The sequence below is a fragment of the Dasypus novemcinctus genome, chromosome 2, assembly GCF_030445035.2.
Source record: "Dasypus novemcinctus isolate mDasNov1 chromosome 2, mDasNov1.1.hap2, whole genome shotgun sequence".
NCBI classification, from domain to species: Eukaryota; Metazoa; Chordata; class Mammalia; order Cingulata; family Dasypodidae; genus Dasypus; species Dasypus novemcinctus.
The window spans coordinates 35,291,929-35,310,149 of record NC_080674.1 but is presented as its reverse complement, the minus strand read 5'-3'; the positions used below and the strand labels follow the sequence as shown (position 1 = coordinate 35,310,149).

The window sequence follows — 18,221 nt, the reverse complement described above, 5'->3', positions numbered from 1 at the left end:
CTTCGTCTGTCTTTTGTGCATCATCTTGTGTAACTCCCTTGCTCAGGCACTGGCGTACCGCGCAGAGACACTTTTTTTTTTTTTTTTGCCGGGAGGCCCCAGCGATTGAACCTGGATCCTCCCATATGGTAGGTGGTAGCCCAGTCACTTGAGCCACATCTGCTTCCCTCTCATTCGTATTCTGATATAAGTTTTTTTTTTACTGGAACATTAAGACCACCAAAAATGATCTTAAGCAAATTAAAAGGCAGTTTATTTTACATATATATATATGTATATGTATATGTATATATATATATATATATATGAGAAATTATGTACCTTAACCTGGAAAACCCAGTCATTTCAAATATTCCTTTGGAGTGATCAATATTGAAAACTTGTGCTGTTCTACCCTTTTGTTTATTCTTTAAGGCAAGGTTTCTCAACCTAAGTGCTGACATATTGAGCTGGATAATTCTTTGTTTTGCAGGGATGTCCTCTGCATTATAGGATGTTCAGCAGTTTACTGACCTCCACTTATGAGATGTCATTCGTTCTTCTAACTCCCCTCCCAACCCCACACCCTTGTGACAACCAAACATTTCTCCTGACTTGTCTTACATCCCCTGAGGTGCAAATTCCCATAGGTTGAGAACCCCTGGTGATCGGGGTTGTCTCTTGTTTAGCATATGTCTCATCAGACTCTTAAGCAGACAGCTACGTTCCAAAAAGTCAGTAAGTTCCTTTTCTGGCTACATCCTTACCTTGTCTCTCCTTTTGAACCTACTCTTGCTTACACTTTGTTCTCTATCCTTTTTTAAAGATCAGGTAAGAAAATCAAGCTGTCTTCTTAGGCACCTGTTTATCTTGGGTTATTCAGTTGGTTAGTTTCTCTTTCTACTCTAGGGTTTCATTTCGTTTGTTTTGTGTTAAGGATCCTCTTTGACACATGGTTCCATTTTAGTCTATATCCTTTTACTCTTTATCTTTTTTTTTTTTTGAAGATTTATTTATTTTTATTTATTCCTCTCCCCTTCCCCATCCCCCCAGCCCCAGTTGTCTGTTCTCTGTGTCTATTTGCTGCATGTTCTTCTTTTGTCCGCTTCTGTTGTTGTCAGTGGCACGGGAATCTGCGTTTCTTTTTGTTGCATCATCTTGTTGTGTCAGCTCTCCGTGTGTGCGGCACCATTCCTGGGCAGGCTGAACTTTCTTTCGCCCTGGGTGGCTCTCCTAATGGGGTGCATTACTTGCACGTGGGGCTCCTCTACGCGGGGGACACCCCTGTGTGGCAGGGCACTCCTTGCGTGCATCAGTACTGCGCGTGGGCCAGCTCCACACGGGTCAAGGAAGCCCAGGATTTGAACTGCGGACCTCCCATGTGGTAGACTGATGCCCTAACCACTGGGCCAAGTCTGTTTCCCTTATTCTATATCTTTGTTCCAACAAGTTGTCCTTGTTCCCCCCCCCCCCAAATATTGACCATAAAAAAGAAAGGAAAAAGAAAAGAAGAAGAAGAAAAAAAAGGATGGAAAAGAAACATAAAAGAGCCAGGAACAAAAAAGTAACAAGAGTGAAAAATTATAAAAAAATAAAAAGGTGGATGGCAAAAAAAAAAAAAAAAAGGAAACAGGTAGAAAATAAAAGACTGAAAAGATGAAAGAAAATGAAAACCAAATAAGAGAAGGTACGATGAAAGAAAAGCAAAGGAAGAAGGAAAAATTAAAGAAAATAAGGAGGAAAAAAGGTTTAAAAAGAAGAAAAAGAGGGAAACGGACTTGGCCCAGTGGTTAGGGCGTCCGTCTACCACATGGGAGGTCTGCGGTTCAAACCCCGGGCCTCCTTGACCCGTGTGGAGCTGGCCCATGTGCAGTGCTGATGCGCACAAGGAGGGCCATGCCACGCAGGGGTGTCCCCCGCGTAGGGGAGCCCCACGTGCAAGGAGTGCGCCCGTAAGGAGAGCCGCCCAGCGCGAAAGAAAGTGCAGCCTGCCCAGGAATGGTGCCGCCCACACTTCCCGTGCTGCTGACAACAGAAGCGGACAAAAGAAACAAGAACAGCAAATAGACAACAGACAACCGGGGGAGGGGGGTGGGAATTAAATAAAATAAAATATATCTTTTAGAAAAAAAAAAAGAAGAAAAAGAAAGAAAGAAACAAAACAAAACAGGCCTCCCTCTTAGGCCACTAGCAGTTTTCTCAGGCTGCCAGTGCTCACCAGTCAATCACCCTGTGGCCCACCCTCTGTAAGTAAGGTGCGCAGATATAGAGAAAAGAAGAAAGAATTAACAACAACAACTAAAAAAAAAGAATCTCAGTCTAAGTATCTGTCATGAGGCTGTTTTTCCCCTGCCTCCCTCTCCAGGGAGCTGGCTGGGTGCCTGACAATCCTGGATCGTCTCGGGCTCCTTCTCTTCTGGGTAGGTTGGGTACCTGACAGTTCATGTCTGCTCTCCACACCCCCCTTTCCCTCTGGTCAGTTGGTCTGAGGGCTCCCCTGCTTCTCCCGTTCTTCTCCCAGCTCCCCTTTCTCCTGGGCCCACCCCCCCCCACTCCCTCCCGTGGTGGGTGGATGTGCCAGCCCACCTGATCTGCTTCCAGCCTCCCTGGAGCTTCTTCAGCACCAGCTGGCATCTCTCCTTTCCCCCCGGAACCAGCTGAGATCCTGTCCACTGCCCAGTATCTCCTCTGTCCCTAAACCATTCTCTCCCTGAGCTGGCTGGGTGCAGGTCCCCACACCTGTTTGACTTTCCTCTCTGAGGCTGCTGAGTGCGCTCTTCCAGCCAAATCACGTCCTTGGCTTCCTTCTCTCTGAGCCAGCTGGTGCTGGCCTGCTGCCCTATCTCCCGTGGCTTCCCTCTATATATTGGCCCCTATATAACCTGCAAATAGTGAAAGTTTTACTTCTTCCCTTCCAGTTTGGAGGCCTTTTATTTCTTTTCTTGCCTAACTGCTCTGACCAGAACTTCTAATACCATGTTGAAGAACAGTGGTGACAGATCTTGTTCTGTCTTGTTCCAGATCTTAAAGGGAAAGCTTTTTCAGTCTTTCATCATGAGTATGGTATTATTTTGGGTTTTTCATATATGCCCTTTATCATCCTATCAGGAAGGGATGCTAGGTTTTGTCAAACGCCCTTTCTGCATCAATTGAAATGATCATATGGTTTTTTTCCCTTTGTTTTGTTAATTACCTTAATTTATTTTCTTATATTGGACCACTCTTGCATACCTGGGATAAATCTTACTTGATCATGGTGTATAATTCTTTTAATGTGCTGTTGGATTCAATTTTCAAATATTTTGTTGAGGATTTTGGCATGTATATTCACAAGAGAAATTGGTCTGTAATTTTCTTTTCTTTTAGTATATTTACGTGGCTTCGGTATTAGAATGATGTTGGCGTCATAGAACGAGTTAGGTAGTTTCACTCTTGTACAATTTTTGGAAGCATTTAAGCAGGATTGTATTAATTCTCCTTGGAATGTTTGGTAGAATTCACCTGTGAAGCCATCCAGTCCTGCACTTTACTTTGCTGAGAAGTTTTGATAACTGATTCAGTCTGTTTATTTGTAACTGGTCTGTTGAGATCTTCTGTTTCTTCTAGAGTCATTGTAGGTTGTTTGTGTGTTTCTAGGGATGAGTTCATTTTGTCTACTGTTGGCATACAGTTGTTCCTAGCATCCTCCTATATCATTGTTTATTTCTGTACAGTCAGTAGTAATGTACCCTGCCCCTCATTTTTTATTTGAATTTTCTCTCTTTTATTCTTTGTCACTCTAGCTAAGGGTTTGTAAATTTTATCAATCTTTTCAAAGAACCATCTTTTGGTTTTCTTAATTTTCTTTATTTAGTATTTTGTTCTCTCATTTATTTCTACTCTCACTTTATTTCTTTCCTTCTACTTACTTTGGGATTAGTTTGCTGTTCTTTTTCTTGTTCCTCCAGGTGTGCAATTAGGTCATTAATTTTAGTTCTTCCTTTTTTCTTCTTTTTTAAGATTTATTTTTTATTTCTCTCCCCTTCCTCCCCCACCCCCACCCCCCGTTGTCTGCTTTCTCTGTCCATTCGCTGTCTGTTTTTCTGTATTCACTTCTATTCTTGTCAGCAGCACCGGGAATCTGTGTCTCTTTTTGTTGCGTCATCTTACTGCATCAGCTCTCCATGTGTGCGGCTCTGCTTACAGGGCACACTCCTTACGCGTGGGACACCCCTGTGTGCCATGGCACTCCTTGTGCACATCAGCACTGTGCGTGGGCCAACTCATCACATGGGTCAGGAGGCCCTGAGTTTGAACCTTGGACCTCCCATGTGGTAGGCAGGCGCCCTATCTGTTGGGCCAAATCCGCTTCCCGTTCTTCCTTTTTAGTATAAGCACTAAGGGCTATATACATTTCCAACTCTCAGCATTGCCTTTGCTGCAATCCATAGGTTTTGATGTGTTGTGTTCTCATTTTCATTCCCAAGATATTTACTGATTTCCCATGCAATTTCTTCTTTGATCCACTGATTACTTAAGAATATATAATTTAGCTTCCATATATTTATGGATTTTCTAGTTCTCTGCTTGTTTTTGATTTCCAACTTTATTTCATTATGGTCAGAGTACATGCTTTGTATAATTTCCATCTTTTTAAATTTATTGAGTCTTATTTTGTTACCCAGCATGCCTGTCTATCCTGGAGAATGATCTATGCATACTTGAGAAGAATGTTTAACCCTCCCCACCTACCCATTCCCCTGTTTTGTGTGTGCGTGAGACTGTTCTGCCTTTGGTTTCTTTCCCAATAGGGTTTCTTACCCCGGGGAGCCAGATGGAGTCAATCCAGGAAGATGGTTCACTCCAGAGTAGTCATCTTTGCATTTAGGGTAGTCTAGCCAAGAGAAACTGGAATGAGCTAATGTACCTCTTGCCAACAGTTCTTCTGCTGTCTGTCTGTCTCTCTCTCATTTCCAAGGCCCCTTTGTATGCAGCACAACTTAAAGGCTTGTGTTCTGCCCTGAGGCTCTGTGGACTTGGATCCATGTGCCGGGATATGTGTGGGGCTCTAACTCACTGCTTTGAGTGGCTTTGTAGTCTGTCCACATGGGAGGGACCTGGGCTGCTGCCTCTGCTAGGCTGTCAAGCTCCGCAGGACCAAGTGAGGGTGAGGAGAATGTGCCAGCGAATCCAGGACAGACAATTCCTACCTGATGCTTTTCTTTTGCTTTGATTCAGCGTTTGTGCATTTCTTCTCCAGTCTCTACCATCCTCTAGAATTCTGAGCACGTGATTCTCTGGGGAGGCTTTCAGGGGATGTCTTATGTCACCATGTTGATGTCATTGTTGTAGACATCAAGAGAGGTTCAATTATTGTGTATGGAAAGGCCAGGACTCAGTAATAATTTTGGGAAGGAAAAAGAATTTATTTACAACTGGCTGGGCTCGGGGAGCTTCTCATCCAAAACCTGATCACCGAATAAGGTTTTTGAGTTCTTTTTATACAGAGGAAGAGTTAAATGGTCCTTTGTTTTAGTGCTCTATAACTTTGAATTAACACATATCTCCCACATTCTAGGTAAGCTTTTAGCATGAATTCTATACATTCTAGGTAAACTTTTAGCATGAACTTCATACGTTCCATGTAAGCTTTTAACACATTTGGTTTGCATTCTTCCTGAATGTATAAAGTTTATAGAATTTACATTGCTTAATTGTTTTTCCAGGACTGGAGTTGTTGCCATGATTACCAAGTGCAGGGCTGCAGCTCTCACCATCCAACACACACAGCTTATGTTATCTGTGAAGAGATGAACAGCCTCCGCTCATAGCCTATATCATTCTGCCCTTTATGCCAGCTTAACTTGCTAAGCTTTGGCATAATTATCGTTGGAGTTATGAGGTGGTTGGCTGTTGTTTTGATTGATTACCCCACTTATCAATTTCCCAGTGAGGGCCTAAAGACAAAGTTCCTGGGTAAGATCCAGGGCTTATCCTGTTTCCAGAAGAAGTTCTTGTCCCAGACAGTAGAATCCTGGAAGTGGGGCCCTCCCAGCCACCATTCTGGGGCCTACTGGTGCTTACGTGAATTTCTTGCCAGGCTTCAGATCCATCTATTAATTTTATTTTACCCTTAGAGAGTTTTACACCTTTAATCTTAAAGGGGTGCTGAAGGGAGATAATCTCTTTTCTGTTAGCTACTTCTTGCTGGCCATGGGTTGTAGTCCTTACCTAACAAGGTGTAAAAACTTTGTTATTTATTTTGACTGGAGGACGATGGATCTGGCATTCTGTATGAAGTTGGATGAAGTTTTCATTTGGCTAATAAGATGTTCATTCTGAAAGAAACAAATTTAATTGGAATTTTGGAATGCCTGGATTACAGAGATAGGTGCCTGCAAAGACAGCACTTCTTTTAAAAGTTGATGGGGAACAGTATATATACATATATATATATTTAAGTTACTTTATGTTCAGAGAGACATTGTAACAGATAACAGTATTAGGTACTTAGGTTTGTTTTAAAGATGTATTTCAGGCTGTTTAATAATTGGCACTCATGTGCTTTGTCAAATGTTCCTGGTGAACTGGCACCTTCTTGGGCAGTTGATTTTATTCAGGATTAGTGCACCAAGTTGGAAATTCTTTTAGCTGTGGGGATGATCAGAACTACAGAATGAAGTTGTTTTACATTTTGGTTTTAATTAATTTCTGGTAATTTTGACTGTTTAATAGGTGAACCACTATTAGTAAGCAAGCCTCGTTTTGCTACACAGTAGAGTACAGTAGAGTAGTAGGGTGACTGACTGAGCCTGATATGAATTAACCAGTTACCTGTAAGCCACTGGTGGCCCCTTTGTTTTTAGCTAAGATGGCTATTTTATTTTGTAGACATGTTTATTAACTATTTAGAAAATGAAGTTTACCAGGAATTTAACATGTCTAATGTACTTTTGTACATGATTTAGAATAGAAAAGATAACATTATAATTATCAGGCATGTATTTAGAACAGGATGAAGGTACAGCACTTAATATTAATTAATGAATTAATGAATTACTTAATGCATAAGGATTCTGAGTTGCAATTAATAGTTTTATTTATTTATTTATTTATTTAATTCCCCCCCCCCCCCCCCCCGTTGTCTGTTCTTGGTGTCTATTTGCTGCGTCTTGTTTCTTTGTTTTGTCCGCTTCTGTTGTCGTCAGCGGCACGGGAAGTGTGGGCGGCGCCATTCCTGGGCAGGCTGCTCTTTCTTTTCACGCTGGGCGGCTTTCCTCACAGGCGCACTCCTTGCGCCTGGGGCTCCCCCACGCGGGGGACACCCTTGCGTGGCACGGCACTCCTTGCGCGCATCAGCACTGCGCATGGCCAGCTCCACACGGGTCAAGGAGGCCCGGGGTTTGAACCGCGGACCTCCCATGTGGTAGACGGATGCCCTAACCACTGGGCCAAAGTCCGTTTCCCCAATTAATAGTTTTAAGTTTCAGGGTTGTAATACTTTACATGTTATCTCTCCATGAGAGCAGGCCATAATGTAAATTGTGTTTAAGTTCTACTTACAGTATTCTGGTATTCATTGTTCCACTTCGTATGTTATTTATAGAAGCTGCAGTACTGTTGATCCTAGAGAGAAACTAGGGAGTAGATTTTACCGGCCTGGTGTATAGCACTCTCTGACACTGTACAATAGTGCGAGTTTGAAGACGATATTCACTGTACATTTCACTGTCCTTGGCCACTATTGGCTGCTGCAGGAGCTTGAAACTGCAAAGTAGTTTCCATCCACTTCAGGAGCATGATCAGAGAATTAGTAGGGTTTTATTGTTTTAAAGGTCAGTGACCAAACTAGCCAATAACTCATATGGAGAGGCAACCTGCAATGTATTCAAGGCCCGGTTTGGCGGTGGACTTGGCCCAGTGGTTAGGGTGTCCGTCTACCACATGGGAAGTCCGCGGTTCAAACCCCAGGCCTCCTTGACCCGTGTGGAGCTGGCCCATGTGCAGTGCTGATGCGTGCAAGGAGTGCTGAGCCACGCAGGGGTGACCTCCGTGTAGGGGAGCCCCACGCGCAAGGAGTGCACCCCGTAAGGAGAGCCGCCCAGCACGAAAGAAAGTGTAGCTTGCCCAGGAATGGTGCCGCACACACGGACAACTGACACAACAAGATGATGCAACAAAAAGAAACACAGATTCCCGTGCCGCTGACAACAACAGAAACGGACAAAGAAGACGGCGGCAAATAGACACAGAGAACAGACAACCAGGGTGGGGAACGGGAGAGAAATAAATAAATAAATCTTTAAAAAAAAAAAAAAAGGCCTGGTTTGAATGCACAAGAGAGTTTGACAGTGTTGAAGTTTATCTTTTGATTTTTATGTATATCTTTTAAACATTTTTAATTCGATGTGTTACATATTAAATGAACTTAACCTCTTAGTACTTTGTTTACCTTTATGATTTTATTGTGAAGACATTACAAGTATTTTATTTTAGTAATAGAGGAAAAATTATTTCCATTTTTAAGATGAAAACTGAAGATTCCCAGTGGAATTTAGGTAACTTTTTATTACTATTACTTAAATATGCACCTTGCAGTAACTTTTAGGCAGGTTTCTATGAAGCTACTTCTTGCTATTAATATTAATCCAAATTTTTAGTTAATAATAGTTCTTTAGAATTAGAGCCATTTAAATGCTTTAGTTTGGAAGATGCTCTTACAAACCTTTTATAATTGACCACAATTACAGACTGGCAAATTTATTTTAGATTATAATTAGTAACCAATGGAATTTACTTTATGCATTTAAGAGAGAGCAGCTCTATATTTAATTTAATTTTATTAAACATGAGCTTACAGTTTTTATTATTTTAAAGATTTAACATATATTGTTAACTTATTAACCTGGTATTTTATAAACTAAAGAGATAATATTTAAGCTAAACAAGTTGTATTTGTTATTGATTAAACAATGAATGTTGTTTTCTTTTTTACAGGGCTTAAAACCTTTGTTTTTGATAATTTTAAAACAATTTTAAAAGCATACTAATTTTTAGGTTCTAGACTATAAAGCAATTAATCTGTTTTAATTATAATTTAATAAGGATTTCATAGCTTTTTAACAGTTCTGTATTTAGATTTTTACATGACCTTTTATACCATTTAGTTTTATTTGGGTTTTAGGAATATATATTATATATCTGCATATTTAACTTTAATAATTTGAGCAAATAGGCAGACATGAACAGTTTGATACAGAAACACCAATTAGTTATTTAAAACCTTTTTTCTCTTACTGGCTTTCCTGGTTATATTGCTGATTGGAAGGAATCTGGCAAGCATTTGGGTTTCTGTTTAGACTGGAAAGAATCCAGCTTAGCTTTTACTCTTTTTTTTTTTCCTCTGAGACAGCCTGAACAATGGGGGTTGCTTAGTAAGGCCTGGCACATTGGGAAGAGTATTGTTTACTTTTGGAAAACCTGGCAAAAGTTATTTCTGATTCCTGGTGGAAATGGCCAATTAGAATTAATTTATATCATTTGGAAAGGTTAAGAAAAAGACAGATTTCCTTTAAAAGGGTAAAGAGGTAATGAGAAGATAAAAAATATTTAGAATGGCACAAAAGTGATATGCGTAAACCCCTTTAGCTATTAGTTTTTAAGTTTAATTATCAAGTTGAATTGTTAAGGGGAGGGCCAGACCTGTGGGAACCATAAGTAAAGGCAAATGCAAATGCAGCTTATAATTACTGTTATGATAGTTGAAGACCAGGGGTGAAATTAGTTATAAAATAACTATAGGATAAGTTTAAGTAATAATTACTATTATTATAATAAGCACTAGATAAACTTGAAGTAGCCATAAACAATGTCAAATTAATTTAATATTAATAATAATACCATTACAGTAGCCAAAATCCAGGCCATATTTACTCTGTTGTAATAGCTTTAGTTTTAAATTTATATATATTTATATATAAAGGTACTTACTTATATAATTATTTTAATTCTTAGTTACAGTTCTTAATGTGTTTTTACTTTAAGATGAATTGGATACCCTTATTAAATAAGTTACAAGAACCTTATTAGTAACAATCCTGTGAAGCTTCCCTGTATCTCTAGTAACTGAATGAATTTATCTGCGAGCTATGCATTCAATTTACCAGCAAGACAGCATTGGCATTTAAAGATTTATTTTTAAGTTAACTTTTACCGTGATTTCTTAGGCACAAGTAAACTGACGAAAGCCAAACACAGATTTTAAAATTGAACACAAAGTTAGGCACAGATTAAAACAGAAGAATTCCAGCATCTCCAGGGTGTTGGGAGAGAGAGGCTGATTAAATTTAGCATGAAGTTGCCAAGCTGAATTGTTTTTTTTTCCCCTCCCCTCCCCGCCCCCCAGTTTTGTGACCTATACTGCTCATAGTTTTCAGCCAAACCATTAAAAGGCTATCAAGTGATTAGAGGTTTATTGTTTCAAGCACTAGCCTCCTTCCTTTATATAAAGGTACTTTACCAGTTTTACAGCTTTAAAAGCATTTCTACATAGACTTGCAAAGAGAGAGATTCAGAAAAGCAGAACCTAGACAGAAGTTAATTATGCAAATTTATTTTGGCCCTTGATGCCTTAGGGAGGGAATTTTTATTGCATTTATCCTGGTCCTGCTCTGCGCCCCCCATCACCTCCCCACTTCCAGGCAGCCAGGTACATAGCAATTAGATAGTAATGTGGCTTACAAATAGAAGGCATGTACTCACTGGAAGGGGGCAAGCTGCTCCCCCTTTCTCAGGCTTTCCACTTCTGCTATGCATCCTCCTAAAAGGAGAAGGGGGGGAAGGTAATGGTGGCGAGTTCCAGGCTGCTAAAATGGCTTGAACCTTCCAGGCTTGGCACCTTCCCAGGGACTCCTGCCCTGGCAGGGCTATGATTTAAGTTACTGCTTTCTTCAGGTACCTGGACTCGGGCCAGGTTCAATAAACTTGGGTGTGTGGCATGGACACGGACAACCCCCGCACCCCAGCTAATGAGACAGACTCAGAGACAAGACAGCAGAACATGTGCACACATTTATACTCCTCGGTTTTGTTTTACTAACTACAGTCATTTCACTCCTTTGCTAATGGTAAGGGAGGGTTCCAGCTTAATCAGGTTCACCACTTTACATAATTACACAATTTAACACCAGCACTGAACAGACATAGACAGAAAAACAAAGCCTATCAATCTGACTCTCAATTTTATTTCTCAGGCACGGCTGCCCCTGCAACCATTACAAACCTTAAAAAAGAGAACATTCAACACTAAAATCGAACAGGATTTTCTGCTTATCCTTGCTGTTTACAAAGTGAATTCATCTGCAATCCAGCACCAAAACAAAAGACTCCGGCTAAACCATTTTTACTGTTTAAACTTCTATACAGATCAAGCCTCACTGCAAAGCCGATCCATTTTCCTGCAACTAAGATTTTTAAAATCCAGACCGATTTTCAGGATGTTAGGACTCGAACCTATAAACATCCTTTCCTTTTATAATCAAGCCTTCACTACCTCAGTGGAGACAAGGCCAGAACCAAATGCTAACACACAGCCAAACCCAAACACCAGGCTTTTTTCCCTTTTTCTCCTTTCCTTTCAGACCTTGAGAGAATGGCATCCCCCCAAATTTCTGGGGGTACTGGGGTTCTCTTGGAAGTTGATGAGGCCTCACTTTCTAACATTTAAAATTAAGTTTTCCTGACACTATGCTCCCCCAGGAGAGTCTTACCTTTTTCCATGTTTGGACTTTTTTTCATTCCCACAATTTTTCCAGACCGTCTCTTGTCCTTGATTTTCATCAGGAGGATTCCGGTGGAGCCCACATCTTTTTCTGGACTAAAGGTAGTCCAGGGGCACCCAGATTTGGGGTTCACCTAAGTCCTCCAGGCTTCTTGGGGATCCGGAAGGGGTAGTGAAATGCTACCTTCTCTGGCCTTCATTTGCAAATCCTGAACAAGCCCCCAGATGTTGTAGACGTCAAGAGAGGTTCAGTTATTGTGTATGGAAAGGCCAGGACTCAGTAATAATTTTGGGAAGGAAAAAGAATTTATTTACAACCGGCAGGCTCGGGGAACTTCTCATCCAAAACCTAAACCCTGAATGAGATTTTCGAGGTCTTTTTATACACAGGAAGAGTTAAATGGTCCTTTGTTTTAGTGCTTAATGGGTTTGAATTAACATATATCCCCCACATTCTAGGTAAGCTTTTAGCATGAACTTCATACATTCCATGTAAGCTTTTAACACATTTGGTTTACATTTTTCCTGAATATTTAAAGTTTATAGAATTTACATTGCTTAATTGTTTTTCCAGGACTGGAGTTGATGCCATGATTACCAAGTGCAGGCTGTAGCTCTCACCTTCCAACACAGCTCAGGTTATCTACAAAGAGATGAACAGCCCCCACCCATAGCCTCTATCATCATCACTTCAAAATAGCAGTCTTAAAAGTGTATTTTTTAACTTGCTGATTCCACCTTTTGGGTTCCTTGCTTTGTGGTTAATGTTCATTTTCAGAGAGCCTCAAAAAGAGTCAAGCCTTTTATCTGTATTAAATTCTAAAAGCAAATGATAGGCCGTCTGGTTTTTCTAAAATTGGTCACCTGCATCCACAATTTAAAATCATATGGAACCAATCTCCATTATCCATCTGCTCCAGTACTGTGTCTCTGAGAGCTCAGGTTCTGTGCAGCAGTGACAGCGGCTGGCCTGGAGATGTGAGTGGCCAAGCTGCCTTTTATTAAACCAGATATTAAGAAATTTACAAAAATGTGTAGAACAGTGTCACTTTTCTTGCCAGTTTTTGGGGAAATTAGGTTATTATATTAGCTTGTAATTGGTTTATTATTGTTTTTAAATGAATTAATATTTTTAAAGTTTCTTGGTTTTAATTTCTAGTATTGTAAATATGGGTAGATAAAACTCACATAAATAGAAGCTCACATAAATAGACCCTCAATAATTTTTAAGAGTATAAAGGTTTCCTAAGACCAAAAAGGTTAAGAACTGCTGATCTATAAGATTATGTATACATACCATTGATCCCAGAATCTGGCATATATTAAGCACTGAAATAAGTAGTAGCTGTTAATATACAGGTGGAGCATAAGGAGTGTTGGGAGCTAAGATTGAAGTGAGTTTGGTACCAAATTATGAAGGACCATCAGTGTCATTCATAGGATTTTAAATTTGTGACGAAATGCACATAGAATTTACCACTAGTAACATATCATATATTCACAATATTCTGCAACCATGACCACTATCTAGTTTTTTACCCTGCCTATTCACTTACTCTGTTCTGTTCTGTCTTCGCTTATCCTCTTCTGTGAAGACCTGAATAATAAGTAATTTCAGTCATATACTTGCTGCCATTCTAGAGACTTTGGCCTCAACACTGCTGTTTCCCATCTTTTTCTGCCTTGGGTTATAGATTCTTCACACCACCCAACTGACTGCTGAATGGGATCCATTAAAACTCTTTGCTGCCTTGACTCAGCTGGGGTCTTGCCTTGCTTAGGAATCTTTTGTTTATCTCCCTTTTGTTCCTGTATCATTCTTCCTTGGGGCTGGTATAAACATTTTTCATTCTCTTTATGTTTGTAATTCCATTGTTAACGCTCATGAGACTACCTTTCCCTACCGGTAGTGGGACCCTGGACAGGAACACAAACTCCCTTAGCTTCCTTCCTCACAACCTATTGTTTCTCTCTCTGCTCCTGTTTCCGTCATACTAAATCTGCACTTCTGCCTGAATCTTTATCTCATGCCCTTGTTTGGTCTGGAACCTGGCTCTGCTTCTTCCTTCTGCAACAATTATTTTTCTGTCTTTCCATGTATTCTGCTCTTCTTCATGGCATCCTCCTTTCTCCCCTAAACTGAAGAACTCTTTCTTTACAGTCAAGCTGCTATCTTATTTGCCTTCCCTGTATTGTCAAATGTTCTTTAAAAATTCTGTGTTTATTTTCTCTTCTTGTTTCTCTATCATTTCTTCCTCCACCATGACTTGTTCTCTCACCACTATCCTGACATTACCTGCTCAGAAGTCACTGAGCCTTGTGTGACATCCCAGTTCTCCATCTTATCACTGCAGCTTTTGACTCTGACTGTGTCCTTCCTTTTTTTAATCCCTGTCCTGGCTTTGAAAGCATTGTACTCTCTTGTCCTCTTGCCTCCTAAATGATTCCTTTTCTTCCTGCTTACACTTCTTCCTAGCCTCCAGCTGCAGATGTTCCCCCTAAAGCTCTGTCTTAGGCTCTGTTAATAGAGACACCTGAAATGTACCAAATAATGAATAATTCCACACACACACACTTTTAAAAAAATTAACTGGATTAACAAACTTGATTCTGGACTCTTCTGAAGTCATTCATACTCAGAACTCTATGGCCTTTCCCAGAGGGAAATTTTACATTAGAACAACAGGAGAAGACATATACTTGTTAAATTCTGTGAGAAGTCTCTCTCCATGCAGGTATTTTGTTTATTTTCTCTTTAATGTTTCAAATAGAGAATAGAAAGAACTGGCCCTTCAAAGTGCCCCAGATGAGATGAGACAGTTATGATTGGAAGTTATTGTTACACAGGCCCCAAATGGAAAATGAGTTAGGGTTAATATTAGCAAGGGCCTACTCTTTCTACCTCAGGAGAAGAGATAAAAAGGTTTAAGAGCAACGTTTAATTTCTTAGACTCTCTCACCCAGTCAAAGCTTAGAGTGTCTCCTCCTTTAGCCAAGTGAACCACACCTCCTTGGTGCATAGCCTTTGGTTTTTGCATATTGCTTGGCAGGGCATTGGAAAGTAAGTAAGAGCAAGTGACCCTTTGATTTATCCACTTCATTGTGAATCAAAGAATCAAAATACGGCTTGGCCCCTAGAGGGGAGTCATTTCTTTTTGGCAGTTCCTGAAGTAATTCCATGTCCCTGTGTCCTTGCCCTGGGTGGATGTGTCACCTCTTCTGCTTCAGCTGGCAATCAACTCCCACGTCCAGAGCTCACTCCTGCCTTCCTTTCCTAAGCTCTTATCCCTCATTTTAGGTGCTTCCTGAATATCTCCTCACAGGTGTCCCAATATACCCAATGCTGATTCCATCATCTTTCCCTGAAACCTCAAACCAGTTCCTCTTTTTGACTTTCTAAGTATAGTGCAGAGTATCACCTGGGTTGTTGTACTGAACTCTAGTTCTGGGCTCAGGCTGCTGTTAACAGATCTAATGTATGTGGTTGATGAAGACTGATGGCTTCCTCAGGAGAGTAAGCTGGGCTTTAGTCACTCTCAAATCCTTAGCCAGTCCTTTAATGCAGGGCACAGATCCACAACTGTACTTCCCTGCCTTACCCAGCCTTCCCTACTTTTCCATTCAGGCACCACTGGCAGATTCTGTGCCCTAATCTCCTTTTGTTCCTGCAGAACAAAGCAAGCAAGGGAACAAAATCTCTTACTGTATCCAGAAAAAGCCTGAATATCTAAGCCTGTCATCTATGTTCATTCAAATGATTTCTTCCTCTTTTACTTTCCCATTGTTCTCCCTTGAAATTTTCTCTTGTTGTTTACCACATTCTACCTCTATTATACTTATAAACTTACTTCCCTTTTTTTTGAGTATAGCTCCTTGAAGATGGGCACAGTATCTTAGTCATCTTTATAGTCTCCCACTTAACTAAGGCAATTCCTTGCATGCACAAGTCTCATATCAATATATATGCTGAAGAGCCAATTTTCCACTATCTCTAGTGTGAACTTTCTCTAATCGTGGGAGCTACCCCTTTTTGTCTTAGTGGAAGAAGCAGCATAATATAGCAAATGAGGGCGTGGCCTTTAGAGTCAAACTCCTGCTACTTTTTGTGCAACTTGGGGAAGTTATTCAGTCACTCCAAGTCTTAGTTTCTTGCTATAAATGGGGATAATAATTGTAGCTATCTCAGAGGATGACTGGGGGCATTAGTTAATTCATGTAAAATGCCTGACACATAGTAAGCTGCACTCTAGTGATAGCTACTATCCTAGTAATGTTATTGCTGTTCTTGTTATCACCATCTAGGTCACCAGCATTAAAGCCAAGCCAAAAGGTGTATGTCAGTACGTAAGCAAGTTTGAGTGAGTCTTATTACACCTACACCTGGTTTTGCTTTTTATGACTAAATCAGTTTTTTTGTGAGTGACTTCTTCCTGGCTTAATAAAGTTGGCCATTTTTTACTGAAGTTATAAATTTCCCTGTCCCCTTTTGGGCTGTGTGTATTATATCTGGAAAACCTTTATTCCTCTCTGCAGATATGGTGTTGGTCCTGCCACAATGGATGTGCCCTTTTAAAAATGTCAGTGCTGCCCAAAGAACAGGATGATGGCAATTTACAAATCCAAAAAAGCTTCTTGGATGGGTCAGTACTAGTTCTGTATTTTATTATTGTTTATTTCAGATCTTCTCTTTTTTCAAGAAGCCATGAACAGTTCTTAGTGGTATGTCCATTTGTTTACCTGCTGATAATTTAGTGCTAGAGGAGTACAATTTATAGTATCATTTTGAATTACTCTGAAAAGAGTCAGTATAACATAATCATAATGTAGTCTTTTGAATAGATTTTAGAGATGCACAGTTAAGTATTTTGTGGTGAAGTGACATGATGTCTGTAATGTTAACAATTGCCAAATCTAGGTCATGGCATATGTCATTGTACTCTTCTTTTCTAGTTTTCTGCATGTTTGAAAATTTTCAAAATAAAAAAGTTTATTAACAAGTAGATGAATTAAAGACAAAAAAAGGAGTAGACTCTGGAGTTGCATTGCCTTGGTTCAAATTGTGATTGTCTCAGTTTATAAACTTCATGACCTTGGGCCAACCTGTTAATTCTGTGGCTCTCCATTCCCACCCACATCTGCTGGCTGAGAATAGCAGTCCTCCTTGGTGAGGATTAAATGAGAGGATACTTACAGAGCTCTTAAAACAGAGCCTGACACATACTAAGCACACAGGGAAGAGTAGCTATTTTGAAGTGATGTTTGCTCTTCTAATCTCTTGTTACTTTTCGATACCTAGAATTTACAAGATCATCCACAGGCCACCCTATGAAATTGTTAAAACTGAAGACCTATCAAGCAACTTCCTATCCCTGCAGGAAATCCAGACTGCATACTCTAAATTTAAACAGCTATTTCTGATAGGTGAGAAGAATGCTGAGCTAAAACTTTCTGTCAGATGGGGAAAGACATACCACGTGAATCAGGTGAAAGTTGGTGCCTTAAGGCAGATGCTTCCAGCCTTGAGCACCCTCTGTCTGGTCACCCAGAGCAGCTGCCATCTTCCCTTCTGTCTTCCTCCAGGCTTTTACCCACCACCCGCCCTCTTCCTGTGGCAATGAATATAGAGCCACCCCTCCTCTTTACTTTTCCCAGAATACCAGTTACCCAGTGATGAACATTTTGGTTTCTCTCTTTAAAAGTTGTGAGTCATGCAATACCTATCTTCACTGGCTTGCTTATAGTGATTTATAAAGCCCAGATGATATGTTTGTTTTCCTCAGTAGCTCATTAAATGGACTTTTCCCCCCCGCAAATGGAAACATCTTATATTTTGTTTGTTTCTGATTGAGCACATATACTTTATAATGTAAAAGACTCAATTAGTTCGAAATGTACAAAATAGAAAATGAAAGATGCCCATCCCAACCACCCTCATTTCCTTGCACAGCCTGCGCACTATCAATGCTTTAGAGCTTGAATTATATTTAATTATGCTCAGTCACCTCTTGGTTCTTTTCGTTCTTTAATGAGTCTTTACCTTCTGACATTTGTTACAATTATAGTACAATTATAGTACCTTTTCCTAACTTGGACTTTTTATTCTAGCAAATCCTAATTTAAGATTCATTCATTCATTCAGCTGACATTTATTGAGTTTCCATTGTATACACTAACATTGTATACACTAACTCTGCATTGGTGATAAAGATGAATAGGACGCCGAAAGCTCATTTTCTTGCAGGGCAACAGCAGTGCATGTCTCTAACTGAAACACCCTGTGATGTCTGTTATAAAATAGATTCATAAGAAGTCAGGACTTGGAGGAGAAAGTAATGAATTGTACTATGATTGTAATTCTACCATTTGTTTTGTTTTTTTGTCATCCAGGATTTGCAGTGATAACTGTCTTTTATAATTTGAATTCATAATTTTTAAATGTATTAGACTTATGTACAATTCAAGGTTTTCTATCTTTTAAGCTGTA

The 18,221-nt window shown here is 40.0% G+C and overlaps 1 protein-coding gene across 1 annotated transcript in view; it reads left to right on the top strand.

Moving 5' to 3' along the window:
- MTMR12 (myotubularin related protein 12) overlaps positions 1-18,221 on the top strand; it is a 101,405-nt gene that overhangs the window by 65,708 nt on the left and 17,476 nt on the right. The window contains exons 9-10 of the mRNA XM_058307541.2: positions 16,271-16,377; positions 17,034-17,158. Of these exons, the coding sequence (XP_058163524.1) occupies positions 16,271-16,377; positions 17,034-17,158 (232 nt within the window). The remainder of the gene's footprint in view (positions 1-16,270; positions 16,378-17,033; positions 17,159-18,221) is intronic.